The sequence below is a fragment of the Bos indicus genome, chromosome 22 (genome assembly GCF_029378745.1).
Source record: "Bos indicus isolate NIAB-ARS_2022 breed Sahiwal x Tharparkar chromosome 22, NIAB-ARS_B.indTharparkar_mat_pri_1.0, whole genome shotgun sequence".
NCBI lineage: Eukaryota > Metazoa > Chordata > Mammalia > Artiodactyla > Bovidae > Bos > Bos indicus.
The window spans coordinates 50,855,755-50,872,725 of NC_091781.1; the positions used below are offsets into that span (position 1 = coordinate 50,855,755).

Below are 16,971 nucleotides of genomic sequence, written 5' to 3' on the forward strand. Positions count from 1 at the left end.
TACTTCTCTTTCTGACCCTTTAGAACAACGTCCCCACACTTTCAATCACTAACCACATGGATAAACTATTTTTTGAATATACACCTAAGTATATATTTATACATTGTATTCTTATACTACTATATGAGTATGCGAAAACAAAAGGGCTGACTTTTAAAAAGAAGGTAAGAAATGAGCAAGAGTTTTGATATTTCTCGTGTGCTAGTCTTGAGTGCTCTCCGGTGGCTGTGTGTTGCTCTGAACGCAGCATATTCAGAGATTACGGCTTCCTCAGAAGGCTGGAGTATGGCAGCCCCTCCTCCTCACAGTACGCAGGGCTCCTGCCTGAGATCTCTGCCCTTCGGGACTGGGTTCTCTGTGTTGTCCAGTTCACTCACTGCCACATCTTGTTGCTGCAGGTACAGGTACAGGTACAGCAGTCTCCGCAGCAGGTCTCGGCTCAGCAGCTCTCCCCGCAACTCACCGTTCACCAGCCTGCTGAGCAGCCCATCCACGTCCAGGTGCAGATCCAAGGCCAAGCAGCACAGCCGGCAGCCCCCTCCATCCAGACCCCATCTCTGCAGAGCCCCAGCCCTTCGCAGCTGCAGGCGGCCCAGATCCAGGTGCAGCACATGCAGGCGGCCCAGCAGATCCAGGCTCCAGAGATCCCGGAGGAGCACATCCCGCACCAGCAGATCCAGGCTCAGCTGGTGGCTGGCCAGTCTCTTGCTGGGGGTCAGCAGATCCAAATCCAGACTGTGGGTGCCCTTTCCCCACCGCCGTCTCAGCAGGGCTCACCTCGGGAAGGGGAACGGCGGGTTGGCACAGCCAGTGTCCTCCAGCCAGTGAAGAAGCGCAAAGTGGACATGCCCATCACTGTGTCCTACGCCATCTCAGGGCAGCCAGTGGCCACTGTACTGGCCATTCCACAGGGCCAGCAGCAGAGTTACGTGTCTTTGAGGCCCGACTTACTGACGGTAGACAGTGCCCACCTGTACAGTGCCACTGGGACCATTACTAGCCCTACAGGAGAAACTTGGACCATACCTGTTTACTCTGCCCAGCCCCGGGGGGACCCTCAGCAGCAGAGCATTACCCACATTGCCATTCCCCAGGAAGCCTACAACGCAGTTCACGTCAGTGGCTCACCCACAGCCCTGGCAGCTGTGAAGCTGGAGGATGACAAGGAGAAGATGGTGGGCACCACATCTGTAGTGAAAAACTCCCATGAAGAGGTAGTGCAGACCCTTGCAAACTCTCTCTTTCCAGCACAGTTCATGAATGGCAACATCCACATTCCAGTGGCTGTGCAGGCCGTGGCAGGCACATACCAGAATACAGCTCAGACTGTCCATATATGGGACCCCCAGCAGCAGCCACAGCAACAGACCCCCCAGGAACAGACGCCGCCGCCGCCTCAGCAGCAGCAGCAGCAGCAGCTCCAGGTTACTTGTTCAGTAAGTGAGACTTACCTGTAGGGCAGCCTGCCTCCCTGGGGCCCAGAGCCACACCGAACTTGCTTGGCAACCTCTGGCTTGTTTACTAGAGTGATGTTGGCCTTGCAGTAGTAATACAGTATTTAGTGTTTTAATTAGGATTGGGGAGAGGGAACGGGGTGAGGGTATGGAATAGGCAGGCATTCTAGCCTGGTGTCTGGAGGTAAATGACCAGAAACTGCTTTGGGGGTAAATGCTCAGAGTGCTTTTTTGTGATCTCTTTTTAGGAAAAGTAAAGTTTTAGGTCGAGACTAACGGGTCACCCCAAGTGTTATTTTTGTCCCAGAAGCTGCTTTCTGCATCGCAAATGAACAGATCTAGTGGAACTTCTGTAGTTGAACACACAGGCTGTAAATTCATTACAGTGGAGAAGCTGTTAAATTGTTCCTTCTTTAGTTGTCATCTAAAGATGGACTACACTGGACACAGTATAGGTGAATTAGGAGATCTAAAAGATTTCCTGGTGGGCCTGTTAAAAGTGATTATCTTTGGGGAATTCTCTGGTAGTCCAGTGGTTAGGACTCTGTGCTCCCACTGCAAATGGCATGGGTTCGATCTCTGGTCAGACGACTGAAATCCTCTAGCCTTGTAGCATGGCCGAAAAAAAGAAAAAAGTGATTATCTTTGGGACTCTTAAATAAGCAACCTTTACAAGTGGGACTTTCCAATGATATTTTTATGTTTCTTAAAAATACTAAGATAGGTCATGGTTAATGAGTTTTCTGTCATGGCATCTATGTTGAGCTAAGTTTTTTAACTTTTTCTTTTGAAATGATTTTAGATTTATAGATAAGTTGCTAAAATAGACCTGTCGAAATTTTAATTTTAAAATTGCTTGGCTCTTTTTGGTAATTGTTAGTCTTCTTGAGGCTGTCATAGGTCCGCCTGTTAAGACTATTAGTAAAGTTTCTGGTCCCTTGTCTAGCAGACATTTAGACTAGATGTAGAGCCTCTGGTCTCATGAGACTGCTGAAGGCAATGTGCCTCAGCACAGGTGCTCTGGGAGTGCATGTGAGGGAGCTGGCACCAAGAAAGCACTGTCAGACCAGGGACCACACTCAGAAACTCAAGCAGTAAATGATTGGATAAGCAACAGCTGGCCAAGTGGTTTCATAGAGGCAACAGTGTATTAATCCTAGGTGACTTTATTAAGGACCTGTTAAAATCCAGCTGTCAGGCCTAGGAGTAGAATAGGACAGAGTCATTGCTTCAGATGGCTGATAATCTGGTGGAAGTAAGAACTCATGGTTTCTGTTTCTTTATAAACTCTTTATAGAGCAACATAATCAAGTGTGAATGTATACTAACACAAAAGTCAGGCGGGAATTCAGAAATCGTTCTGGGTTAAAACAGGAGCATCTTTGTGGAAAAACTGGCATTTGATCTCTTGTTTATAGCTTAGATTGACAGAATGGCACAGCATGAATGCAGAGCTACGGGTGGGCACAAGGGGTATGCCTAGGTTAACATGAGAGGAGGGAAAACTGTGGGAGAGGAGTTAGTGGAGGGGGCAAAGGGACTGTCTTCCTGAAGTGAAGAGTTGGTATGGTCTGTGGTGGGAAAATTTCCAGAATCCTGCCTGAGTGATGGTATTCAGAAGAATCAGATAGTGGTGTGTGGAATAGATTCGCGTGTAGGAGAGACCACCCAGAGACTTGTCATGGTGCACTGTGCTGAACTTCAGCCTCTCCTCCACTCTCCTGGGCCTGATGATCCAGTTTGCAGTTCAGGGCTCTTTTGTTGCTCAACGGGCTCTACTAGTAATTTGCACATCTGGGCCCTTCAACTGGAAAATCTTATTCTAGAGTCCATTTTAGTAAGCCTGTGCTCTTCATGTTCTTCAGAGGCTGTATCTCCTTTAGCAAAGGAGACACACATGTCCCTTTATAGGGACATATGTCAAAGATTATTGCCAGGAAAAGAAATATTGGGAAGAATGCCCATCATGCAGGAAAGATTAGCTTGCCCATTTACACCACAGATATCCCTCTGTTCCCCTTATTGGGCTCTGTTCTAGGTTTTGGGGAACAGAGATGAATAAGACAGCCTCTGCCTTTGGAGCCCTCATAGCCCATGTGAAGATAATTGTGCTGTGATGTGAGTTGAACCCTAGGGAGAGCTGATGTGTTCCTTCACCTGACATACCCCTTTTGAAAGGTTTTTTATAACTTGTCTTTAAAACCAGATTTGTGACAAAACCTCCCTCCCTTGACCTCACACCCACCTCCATCTGTTCCCCTGTTTCTCCACTTTGCTTTATTCCCAGAGTTTTCACAAGCATTATCTGCACAGGCTGTCTCTACTCGCTGACCAGTTTCCTCTTCCAGCTCATGACCAACCCAGTCTGCTCTTGTCAAGGTCATCGTTGACCTGCCTCCCCATGGCCAGATCCAGCAGGCATGTCTGTTTTTATCTCATTCACAGCAACACACAATAGAGCAGACCAAGCCTGCCTTCTTGAAACTCTCCTCTGGACTTCTGTGTTATTTCCTCCCACCCTACTGGTTATTTGTCCTTCTCAGGAGACTTTGCTGAAGTCTCTATCTCCTCTGTCTGAACCATACACGTTGGTATTTCTCAGAGCTCAGTACTAATGCTCTTTTCTCCCCTAGGGGATTTCTGTCCATTGCCATGATTTTCAGAATCCTCTAGATGACTGCTGCAGAAGGTAATAATCCCTGACACCTTCTGCCAGGCACTGTCCATAGTGTTACATGTAATAACTCTTTTAATTCTCACACCAACCTTAAGAGGTATGTACTACTATCTCCATTTTACAAATGAAGAAACTGAGGTACAGAGATTAAAGTCACCTTTTAGCAAGTGGCAGAGTTGACATTCAGCCTTGGATAGGTGGGCTCCTGAGCCCATGTCTTAACCTGTGTGCAGTCCATGTACTGCAGTGACGCATAGCTCTTTATCTCTAGACTGTGCCTTTCCCCTTCAGACCCTTACTATACTTTCAGCAGCCCACTTATTATTTACCTGCGTTTGGTAAAGATATCTCAGCTCTTCGTCAGCATCTCCTCTACCACTATCAAAAATTATTCGTCTCAGAAAATGATACCATCATCTACCTAGTTATGTAAGCCAGAGTCCTTGAGTCTGCGTTCCCTTCCTCCTCAGAGTCAGTTCATCAACAAGCCACATTAGTTCTGCCACCAAACTTCTCAGAATCTCTTAAATCATTTCACTGCCACCATCCTGGTCTTGGCCACCAGCACCTACTTCCACTATTCCATTTTCTATAGATCAAGAATAATATTTTTAAAATGTAGGATTATGTCACTTCCCAACTCTTTAAGGGCTCCATTTTAAATAGGAAAAACTCTACACCAGGGGTGCACTTGTATCAGTAGTTTTTAACCTGGATGAAACTTGTGTTTCCCCTACCCACTGATAGACATTTGAATGTGTGTGGAAGAATTCTGGTTGTCAAGGTGGTTGGGAGTGTTACATGTAGTGAGTGGAGGCACACTGTGAAGAGAACCTGGCTGCTAAGACAGTAGAGAAGCACTGCTCTCACCTACTAACCCTGTCAGACTCCTAGATTTCTTACTTGGGTAGATGGTGTTGCCATTGAGCAACAGGGAGGAAAGTCTGAGGAGAATACTTCTGGGTGGGCAAAGTGATGAATTCTCTCCCTAGATAGTAGTTTGAGGTGGCTTTGGGATGTTCAGTCCGAGATACACAGTACCCATTGAGTATATTAAGGCATGGTCTAGCTTAGAGGCACGTAGTTAGCAATCATTTCCACAAACATGGAGATCCTAACTGGGCAAGTTTTGGAGACTCACCAAGAAGAATGGTGGTTGAACTGAGAAGTGTGTCTGGAGGGGAGCTCCAGGGTCAACAGACATTTAAGAGTCTGGCACTGGTATTTGTTTATCTCCTTGTTTATCTCCTTGTTTAATAATGTATCTTATATCAAAGCTAGTAGGACAGTTTTTATTTTTATTGATTGATAAGCAAATGTATGTGTCATATATTCATTGTTTAGCCTTCAAGTTGAATGATTTGGCATTTTTCAGCCCTTTAGGTAGGCCCTGGCATAGAAAATTGTTCAAGGGAATTTGTTTTACAATGCAGACAGGTTTGTGAGACCCAAGAACCTGTGCTTTGTATCTGTGTTGGTGTCTATCCTGCCTGATGGGGACTGTGATTGAGGGTCATGGACATTCTCTGTCCTTTTGTCTGCACAGTTTGGCTCTCAGACCATTGAGGATGGGACTGTTCTTGATTTGGAGGTGGGAAGCTCAGACAGTGCTTCCTGTCTTCAGAAAATGTCCTTATGAGCCAAAGCAGTATTATTGAGAAGGAACATGATGATTCTCAACCAGGACTGGACATTAGAATAACCCAGAGAGCTTTTAAAAATACCGATGGCAGGCCACCACCTTAGACCAATTAAATCAGGATCCCTAGGGACAAGGCCCAGGCATGGATATTTTTTAAAAGCAGCCCAGATGATTTTAAGGTGCAACTAAGTTTAACAGTCTGGACACTTGGTACTGAAAGTGTAGTCTGAAGACCAGCTCCCTTCCTTGGGGGTTTCTTAGAAATGCAGAATCTCAGGTCCCACGTGAGATCTTCCTAATCAGAATCCACGTTTTAATAAAATTTATTTGCACATTGTAGTTGATGAGCAGTGCTTTGTGCCAGTAGCTCTGGGCAATGACCAAAGATTAGAATTGCCTTTTTACATGGGAAGATTTGTCTGATACCTCTTTAAAAAGAGATTCTGAGGTGGAGCTCAGGTATTCGTGTTTTAAAATAAGAGATTCAAAAGTACAGTTAAGATTAAGAAGCTTTGCACTAGCCATTGCTGTCTCTGAAATAAAGAACAGGACTCCAAAGTTTAGGACAGCAAGCAGAAGTGCAGCTTTTTAGTTAAAAGAGTTAGAGCATTTTTCTGGCAGTTTTGTCAAATGACCTATTGACACGTTTTGATGATTTCTCTCTCATAGGCTCAGACTGTCCAGGTTGCTGAAGTTGAACCACAGTCACAGCCACAGCCTTCACCAGAACTTCTGCTTCCAAATTCTTTGAAGCCAGAAGAAGGGCTTGAGGTGTGGAAAAACTGGGCGCAGACCAAGAATGCTGAGCTTGAGAAGGATGCTCAGAACAGACTGGCACCCATTGGGAGTAAGTGTTCGGGAGGGCAGGGGGGTTGGACTGTGTGTGAAATGCAGTGGCACTGAAGCAGCAGGAAGACGGATGGCAGGAAAGTGTATCCCTTGGCTCTGGGCACTTGGGCGCTCCATCTGAATTAGTGTGCTGAATCCAAGACAAGAGGCAGGCTGGACCTACTATAAACAAGCAGGATTTGTGGGGTGTGCCCAAGATCAGGCATTTTTGTACATATGTATTTCTGGGGCAGAGACTTCTGGGAGGAGACAAGAACTAGTGAGTGTTCTTAGGGCCCTTCTTACTTAGCATTATCCTCATATACTTTCTCATATTACAGAGGGTGGGTTTTGTGTTTTTGCTTTCATTTCTTGGCTCTAATAATTGGGGGATATGTGAGATGGGAAGGGAACCCTTTTGGTAATAGGGCAAACAGGATTATTGTCTTTGTAGGCTAGTTTTGATCACAGATACAAGTGATTGTTTTCACCCCAGTGCCTTGATGGGTGGTATCTGCTCTGTAACCTCCTTCCAGGGATATAAGAAGCCAATAAAGAAATGGCTGTTGCCAGGACCCTCACTGACCTTTGGGACTTATGTTGTAGGGCGTCAGTTGCTACGATTCCAGGAAGATCTCATCTCTTCTGCTGTGGCTGAGTTGAATTATGGGCTCTGTCTGATGACACGGGAAGCTCGAAATGGAGAAGGTGAACCCTATGACCCAGATGTGCTGTACTATATTTTCCTGTGTATTCAAAAGGTAGGAAACAGCTTCATAGGAACCTGTTTGCCTTGTGTTCCCATTGGGTATTTGCTGTGTAGTCAAATTAGAAGTGGTAACAATAAAGATACTCTCTTCCAACTATATAATGAGGTTTTAAATGTACATTTTTTAAAAATTGGAAATGTTTTTAAATGTGTTTTTTTTTTAGATTGGAAAAGATCTACATGTTCACTTTAGAAAATCAGATAATAAAATAATCCCTCAATCTGGAGAAATGTTTGTTAAAATATGATATTTTTTTAAAAATCATGAAACATTTATGTAACACTTTTTGTTAAACATCTAGTTTGCAGGAAAGCAATTCTCCCAGAACAGTCTGGTGCTGACATATAGTTCATTTTCTCATTGTTTCCTGCATTAATGCAAAATAATTATTTGAAAGAGTCTAGCTAGACTATACAACTGTAGTTAGGTTTTCAAGATATCTAAGATGAAGATGAACAGGGAGATTCATTTTAGGACCAGCAGTGTCAGAGACCAGATGGGGATTTCCTAGTGTTTGAATGCTATTGTAGAGAAGCCCACGGTGTAATGGAAGAACACTTGCTGACTGGGACTCACCCTGTTGCTGAGGCCTGAGAAAAACCCATCTCCCATTTTGTTACTCTTTCTTAGCAGTCACTGGGAGCACTGGGTGAATTACGGTATATGCTTTGTCTCATTCCATGCTCTCTTACTCATGCAAGGCAGGCATAGTCCTCTCCATTTACAAACAAGGAAACTGAGCCCCCAAAGTTACAAGACTCACGTGAGTTACATAACTTAACCATAGCTAGTAAGAGACTGGCCCTGGAGCCTGCATCATGTTTTTTTGCTATCATAAGACAGTGCCTTGCTTGGGTGAAGTAGCATTCACGAAATCTGCTCCATTGGCCAACTTTCAAGAGTGTTGTGAGAGTTAGTTCCCATCCTGAAGTATGCTGTGGAAGTACTGTGCACTGGGCGGTTTTGACTCAGTGTGCTGGTTTGTTAATGGGGGACGAATGGGTAGGGACATGTGAGGGTACTGCTCGAAAATTATTTGCTTCCCTCAACATCTTGTTAAGAGTCTACCAACAGCTTTTATTGATTATTTTCCTTTTAGTATCTTTTTGAGAATGGACGGGTTGATGACATTTTCTCCGATCTTTATTATGTTCGATTTACGGAGTGGCTGCATGAAGTTCTGAAGGACGTTCAGCCCCGAGTCACTCCACTTGGTAAGAATCTTCCTAGTCCTTGGATGTCTTTTGAACCTGGGTTTAAAAAAGATGAGCTGCTTGTGTGGCTTGCTGTGATAATAGCATGTGGGTGAGGGGGCTGTACATTGCAGGCCCCAGCGTTGGTCTCTGTGCTGCTTGGCCCAGTATGGAGGGGCATGGCTCACCAGGGAACCTGGCTGGTGTGGTGTGGCAAGGACACAGGGGCATGCGGACTGTGGAGTGGTTACTCCATTTTTTTCTATTTAAATTTATTGATTAAAATTAGAATCCTTGCAAAAGTTAGAAATTATGAACTATTTCATCTGTAGATTAATTATATTACATATAGGGCTTTTTCTGCATATATAGAATATAATTTTTGCTTTACCCATGAATAACCTAGGCATCATATTGTGTTGGAAAGAACATGAGTTTCACAGGAGAATGTTTGATCTGTTTATTATAATTTTTTTTAATAATATATTTAAGAGCAGTTTTAGGTTTACAGGAAAACTGAGTGGAATATACAAGGCATCCCATATATTCCATCACACCGAGTGTCCCCTGTTATTAGTATCTTGTATTATATATTTGTTAACATCGAGGAGCCAACATTTGATACCTTATTGTTAACTAAAGTCTGTAGTTTACATTAGAGTTCACACCCTTCTGTTGTATATTCTGTGGATTTTGACAGTGTATAATGACATGTACCTACAATTCAGTATCACATACAAGTTTTGCTGCTCTCACATCCCCAGGGTTCCACTTAATTCGTCCCTCCCTTTATCCCCCTGAATCCCTGGCAACCTCTGATCTGTTTTACTGTCTCCATAGTTTTGCCTTGTTCAGAATGTCACATAGTTAGAATACTTCAGTATTAATTAATACTTCAGTATTTCACTTAGCAATATACATTTAATGTTCCTGCATGTCTTTTCATGGCTTGATAGCTCGTTTCTTTTTATTGCTGAATAGTATCCCATTGTATGAATGTGCCACAGTTTGTTTTTCTGTTCACCAATTAAAGGGCATTTTGGTTGCTTCAGTGTTTTGGCAGTTAAAATAAAGCAGCTGTAAACATTGTGTGCAGGTCTTTGGTGAAAGAATAGACAGATCCATGGGACAGAATACAGAGTCCAGAAATAAAGCCACATGAGTGTAATCAATTTATCTTTGACTAAGGGGCAAAGGCAGTTAAATGGAGAAAGGATAGTCCTTTTTTCTTTTTCTCTGTTTTTTGGCTTTACTTTGCAGCTCATGGGATCTTAGTTCCCTGACCAGGGATTCAACCCCGGGCCTTGTAGTGAAAGTGTCGAATACTAACCACTGAACCTCCAGGAAATTCCCAGGATGGTCTTTTCAACTAACACTACTGGAACAGCTGGACAACCACATAAAAAAAAAGAAAAGAATCATAGACCCAAATGTCAAACAGTCAATAATAACAAAACAAAGAAAGAACCTTTACCTATTAAAAAATAGGTAAAGGATCTGAACACATGATTCACCAAAGAAGGTGGCAGATAAGTATCTGAAAAGATACTTATCATATATCATCAGTCAGTTGCAAATTTAAACACAACAGTGATGGGACTTCCCTGGTGGCCTAATGGTTAGATTTCGATGTTTTCACTGCTGTGGCCTGGGTTCAGTCTCTGGTTGGGGAACTGAGATTCAGCAAGCGGCTGGCATAAATATTGATACATATGTGCATACATACATGGATACAGTGATATATCATTATATACCTGTTAGAATGGCTGAATTCCCAAACATTATGTTACCTTAGGAAGCACCAGTCATGCTTCTTCTTATTTACCCAGATGATGTAAAAACTTAGGTCCACACAAATATCTGAGTTTTAAGCCTGGCTCTGGCATTTAATAAAATGTATACTGATTAAGTTTTAAAAATGAGATAAAATTGACGTAGTAGTTTCAGGTGTACAACAGTGACTTGATACGGTTGGTCATACTGTGAAACGATGTAATCTAGTTATCATCTGTCATCATAATTACTGCTTAACTGGTAAAAAAAAAAAAAAAAAAAAGGATCATTTAAACAAATGTCTTTTGAGTGTCTACTATGTGCCAGGCAGTTCCAAGTGTAGATTATACAATTCAGTAGTGAAAAAATGAAGCTTGCAGTCTAATATGGGGAGACTGTATAAATAATCAAGTTAATTTATGATAATTAAGTACTTCAAAGGACAAAGCACAGAGAATGGAAAGTGTTAAGGGCGTTAGGAAGGAAGCCTCTCTAAGCAGATATCATTAGAACAGACACCTGAGTAAGTGAATTTCTATACATGATTTGCGGATTTTCAGACCAAGTGTGGCTGTATAAAATACGCTTTTTTAAAAGTTTTGTTAAGGAAATTTCAAGCACATATAAAAATAAGCAGAACAGAATAATGACATTCCCATATACCCATGGCAAATCTTGTTCCATTTATACATTATCTGTTTCTCCCTCCCATATTATTTTGAAGTAAATCCCAGACACTTTATCCATAAATATTTTAGCATAATTGATGTACCACAGTGCCATTATTTTACTTTTTTAGAAAAAGAATAGTCCACAGTGTCATCAAAATCTGCCCGTTTTCACATTTCCAATTGTCCCATAAATGTCACTTTTCTTTGTTTGAGTCAAGGTGCAAATAAGGTCCACACATTGAAATTGCATAGATACCTTTTAATGTTTAGTTTTAATCTTAATTTAATAACTTTTAATTAAATTCAAAAATAAACTTAACTTTTCTTGCAGTTTATTTATGGAAGAAATGAGGCGTTTAAATTATTACAGTCTAATTTTTGCTATTAATATCTCCATGCTGTAATTTAACATATTCTTCTGTCCCCTGTATTTACAGTTTATTGGTAGTTGCATATAAAGACTTGATAAATCAGGTTTTGGTTTTTCTGTGTGTTTCTTCTTGGCAGGGTTACATCCTAGGTGGGTGCCCATGATGTCTGGATCCATTGGTTCATTAGGAGTTGCAAGCATTGGTATTCTAATGTTATTACTTCCTTATTAGCTGAAATACAAAGAGAAAATTTCCCTCATCAGCTCTTTGATTTCCTAGCAGTAGAGATTATATAGAAGAAGCAGGATGAGGGCTTATTTCTTCTCCTTTGTTTAGCAGTTTTGACAGTAATGAGTTGGTTTACCAGCTTCCTTCAGCTGGGATTTCTTTGTTTAAAGAATCATTGTGAGCAAGTTAATTTAAACATATTTAATGATTCAATTCATTGCACTTGGTATCTTTAATGGTGTACAAATTGTTCTGTCTGGCCATTTGGAGCCTGTTTAAATTGGCTCTTAAGTCTATTTGACATGACCCTACTTCCTTGATTTCTGGTTCACCAAAAATGTTCCAGGCTTATCTTGGCCATTTTCTGTCTCCCAGTGTGGAATCAGTCAGCTCTCCATGGAGGCTGGTTCCTTTCAGTGTTAAATGGTATTTCATTACCACCATCTGGGTGGTAGGGGTGCTCGTTGCTTCTTGGGTTGGTCATAGTTTCTAGGCAGAACTACAAAAATAAATATAAAATAGAACATTTTGATACTTTACAGTTCAGATTCAGAACTATGAGGGTTTTATATGTTGTTTCTATCTGTAACTCCTGTCACCCACGCTAGGAGTTCTGATTTTCAGATACTGAAGTTCACTTTAAGTTGTGCTGTTCAGAAGTGATTAAAGGTAGGGAAGTGACAAGGTGGCAGAGAGAACCCAGAGAAAATAGAGCAATCCTAAATGTATGCCTGGACCATTCCTAGGGCTAGCCTTCCCCAAGGAGAGCATCTTCTGTCACTCATCCTGCTTAAGATTTGTCTGAGACTAAGGGAGATCCCCTGGAGAAGGAGATGGGAATCCTCTCCAGTATTCTTGCCTGGGAGATCCCATGGACAGAGGAACCTGGCGGGCTACAGTTGTTGGGGTCGCAGAGTCGGACACAACTTCACAACTAAACAGCAGCCGCGAGGAAGTTTATCTTATTGCTATTGGGCCACAGAATAGAAGAGTAGAGGCAGACGAGCCCTAAAGAGGTGGAAGAGTACTAATGAAATCAGAGGGCCAGCTTGGTCAAGACCAGAGAAAAGGAATGTATTGGGCAGAACATGTTTTCCCCTGCTTCTAGAAACAGCCACCCTTGGTGCCTGCCTGGAGAATCCTGAAACTCCTGTAGGAGAATGCTGGTGTTTGCTGCTGTTTCACCATGTTCTCAGTGCCTGGTACACACACACTTGGACATTGACTGTTTTATGAACACATGAAGGGGGCTTGGTGATCAACCTGTGTCATCTTTGGTATAGACCTGCGTGTCCAGAGCCCTTGATCAAACCACTGCCTTTGTCCCTGTCCAGCTTTCAGTTAGCTCATGAAAGTAAAACCTACCCTGTCGGGGAAACCTATCAGGGATCTGAATATCATTCTCCTCTATTTCCAGAGGGGGATGAGAATGGATGACATAGAGGTTTAACAAAGACAAACAGGGGCATGTATACCAGTTCTTTGGGCCCTGGTCTGGACACCTTGGAAGCTATGATGAAAGCTCTGTATGCTCTTTTCAGAGAAGTTTGCATATGTGCAGAGGTTGATTTATACTTTGCCAGCTCTCTGAGGGATGTCCTTTTACCTGATATTAACCTGGAATTAGAGGAAGAATTAACATCCAGTGAGAGCGATAATGGAGGGCCGGGGTTCTCAAAGTGTGGTGTTAGGAACTTGTTGAAAACACACATTTTTGGGTCCTCCCCCAGAAACTTGGGTTGGGACTCAGCTGTTTGTGTTTTAACAAGCTTTCCAGATGATTCTGCTATATCTCAGGAAGACTTCTCCAGTTAAACTTGTACTCCCGTGTGGTGCTCGCTGTGCCTCATGCCTCCCATCCTGCCATCCTCTTGTTGTAGCAGTACTCTGTTCCTCCTAGGCTATGTCCTGCCCAGCCACGTGACTGAGGAGATGCTGTGGGAGTGCAAGCAGCTCGGGGCTCACTCCCCTTCCACCTTGCTGACCACCCTCATGTTCTTTAACACCAAGTAAGTGTTCCAGAGGCTCCATGCTTAGCCAGTGCTAGCATCTGCCCAGTGAAGAGGGTAGAAACTATCCAGATGGACTTCTGAGATCCTTTGACATGCTTGAGAGCCTTTGGGCTAGTGAAGCCCTCCACCCCACTTGGCTACATTTTGTGTGGTGACCAGTAAGGCAGACAGCCTTGCCAGGTCCCTACCATCAGTCCTTATGAGACTCCTCCACTGGAGAGTGTATTTGGGTGTGGGCCTGCCCAGATTGTGGGAATGTGGGCAGCAGCTCCTCTGAAGCACCGATGGCGGAGGGTAAGTCATGGTCTCCTCCTGGCACCCCTCCCTTTGCCTTGCTTTCGCTTGTGGTGCAGATACTTCCTGTTGAAGACAGTGGACCAGCACATGAAGCTGGCCTTCTCCAAGGTCTTACGACAGACAAAGAAGAACCCCTCTAATCCCAAGGATAAAAGCACGAGTATTCGGTACCTGAAGGCACTTGGGATACACCAGACTGGCCAGAAAGGTAGGGAAGGAGGCAGGGGTTGCAGAAACAGGTGCTACTAGTTCTGCCCAGCCCTCGTGCCTGGGGGGCTAGTGACGAGTGTCACTAGGGGATTTGCAGATAGGAATGCTCCCTTCCCTTCTCCCCAGTCACTGACGTCAAACTCTTCTAGAAGCAGAGATGCCCCAGAAATGATAGCTGCCTTTTCCTTTCATATTCACCGCCCATGCCTCATACCCTTTTCCTTCCCGGTATTTCCTAGTTGGGATGGCTGAAAGCCTGAGGTTCCTAATCTGAGCCTAAGTAAAGGCAGTCTGATGCCCTGTCTGTGGTGGGGGGTATGTTTTATAGTTACAGATGACATGTATGCAGAGCAGACGGAAAATCCAGAGAACCCACTGAGATGCCCAATCAAGCTCTACGATTTCTACCTCTTTAAATGGTGAGGAAGCTGAGTGTGACTGGGGGTGTGGGTGTGGGTATGTGCACGCCTGTGTGTGTGTGCATGTGTGTATCTGCGTGTGGGTGTGTGTGCACACATGTGCTCACAGAAGCATTCTCAGTTCCCAGGCTAAGTAACAGCAGATTTCAAAAGGCTAAATATAGAAGCACACTTACTGGTTTTCCCAAAGCATGTGCCCAGGGCTGCTCCCTGCTGGTCCACTTTAGTGGAGAGGGGGTGAAGGTGAAGGGGGGAAGGTACAGAGAGGCTGCCTCTGTCACATAGTGAACATATAGCCCTGTTTTCCTGGTCTTGACCTTTGGTCACTACACCATAGGTCTAGGGGAGATCCTCTTCCTGGCTTTTGCTCTTTCTTGCTTCTGCAGTTGGGCATATCATCCTCACAACACTGCCAGCAGATCTTTCAACATGGTAGGTCTTACTGTGTTACTTAGATGAAAACCTTCAGTGATTTCCTTTTATTCTACAAAGAAAGACAGTAATCCTAATTACTGCCCTAATTACCACAGGGCCTTTCATGCACGCTCCCTTGCTAACCTCTTGTCCTCATAGCTCTTGGCTCTCTAGTCACACTGCTTTTCTCTACTGAAGGGTATCTTACTCTCCCTTCCTCAAGACCTGTGCACAGAATTTTTCCCTGTTGGGCTCACCATGCCACCCCCAACGTTTGGTCAGTTAGCTCCTATTCATCCTATCCGTTCTTTCTAAAAGAACTTTATTAGAGAAGTATTTCCAGATTGCCTACCTGTTCCCTCTGGCTGTTTCTTCTGTAGCCCTTACCACTGCTTGTTATTTTGTCTTTATGTAACTGTTTTGATTGCTGTCTGTCTCCCCTCTTACCTGTAACTACACTTCATTATATGGGAACTCTTCGGTCTTATTCACTTCTTTTAACATCAGCACCTAGTGCAGGCCTGGCACACAGTAGCCCTTGATAAACTTTGAATCAGTGGATGAATAACTGTTAGAGGATGGCATATGCTACAGCACAACATTGGGGGTGGGTGTGAGTCCAGGTAGAGGCCACAGCATCACAGCAAGCTGAGAAGTCAGATAGATGAAGTTGAGAAATGAATGGATGGGGTAGAGGAAACAGCATAAGCAAAGACTTGGAGATAGGTGGTGAAACTGGTTCAGCGTCAGATATGGCTGGACTCAAGTAGCTGAGCCAGGGGAGGCCTAATCAGAAGACTCAGCGTGCGAGGTGGGGAGCAGAAAGTAAGGACATCTTAGAGGTAGTGTGCCCTGGCTGCGTGGAGCTTAGGAGTTATGCCACCATTCTTTCCAGAACTTCCCATCTTTTGTAGATAGCATCTGTCCAGGAGGTTCAAGGTGGGAAGGTTGAGATTATGACACTTTTACCCAGCTTTTTACCCATATATTCTCCAGCCCCCAGAGTGTGAAAGGCCGGAATGACACCTTTTACCTGACGCCCGAGCCGGTGGTGGCCCCCAACAGCCCGATCTGGTACTCAGTCCAGCCTATCAGCAGAGAGCAGATGGGGCAGATGCTGACTCGGATCCTGGTGATACGAGAAATTCAGGAGGCCATTGCAGTGGCCAGCGCCAGCACCATGCACTGAGAGACCCCTCAGCCATGGTGCATGGGAGACCATCCAGGAAAAAAACGGACAGACTTTCACACTAAAGAAGAGGCCTCCATTTTTTTTCTTTTCTTTTTTATTGGTATAGTTATGAAGCCTTTCAGACTGCTTCTGTTTCAAATGTAAAAGGAAACTTTGCCCCCTTGTGCATCTTCATAAACCTGCTGTGGGGACTCCTCAGCCCATAGGGGCTCAGGGTTTCCTGAGAGCCAGATGTCCTGCAGAGTTGCTGGCTGACTTTTTTGTGTGTGTGTGGGGCTTGAGGAAAGGGCTTGGACTGTTAGGAGAAATGTGGCCCCTTCCTTTCCTCCAGAAAGATGGAATTAATGATGGATGGACCTTCCAGGGAATCTCCCCAGCTGGCTTCCTCTCTGACTGGCAGACTTCGCTGACCACGGGGGAGCCACGGTCTTTTCTTTCTTTATGCTCAGACACAAACCTAGCATCTTAATGGAAGGAAAATGAGGGGAACTTCAATTATGATTTATTAAAGACAATTTCTATTACACCCTCCTTTATGACAAGTGACATTTTAGATGTTAAAGTAAAAACTTTACCATGCCTTTTTTTCCCCCCTACTCCGGCCTAACACTGAGGCCTTAAACCTGAGGCTTCTGTGCCTGATGGAATTCTTGTAACATACACTTGTGTATCATATAAAGATACCACTCTGTTTCTCTTATGTATTCTTAATCTAGTTGTTTATTAAGAATGACAAGCACGTCTTTTCAACATGCTAGTGAACAACGCCTCTTTATTTGGGAAGAGTCTGGCGGGACAGTGGAAGCCAAGCCTTGCCTGT

At 43.9% G+C, this 16,971-nt stretch overlaps 1 protein-coding gene across 4 annotated transcripts in view; it reads left to right on the forward strand.

Moving 5' to 3' along the window:
- Positions 1-16,901, forward strand: part of QRICH1 (glutamine rich 1) — a 42,193-nt gene extending 25,292 nt beyond the window's left edge. For all 4 annotated transcript variants that reach the window (XM_019984169.2, XM_070777215.1, XM_019984168.2 and 1 more), the window contains 8 exons: positions 399-1,436; positions 6,443-6,620; positions 7,208-7,362; positions 8,471-8,585; positions 13,508-13,616; positions 13,973-14,124; positions 14,455-14,545; positions 15,956-16,901. In XM_019984169.2, the coding sequence (XP_019839728.1) occupies positions 399-1,436; positions 6,443-6,620; positions 7,208-7,362; positions 8,471-8,585; positions 13,508-13,616; positions 13,973-14,124; positions 14,455-14,545; positions 15,956-16,148 (2,031 nt within the window). In that variant the 3' untranslated portion in view covers positions 16,149-16,901. The remainder of the gene's footprint in view (positions 1-398; positions 1,437-6,442; positions 6,621-7,207; positions 7,363-8,470; positions 8,586-13,507; positions 13,617-13,972; positions 14,125-14,454; positions 14,546-15,955) is intronic.
- The last annotated feature ends 70 nt before the right edge of the window (positions 16,902-16,971 follow it).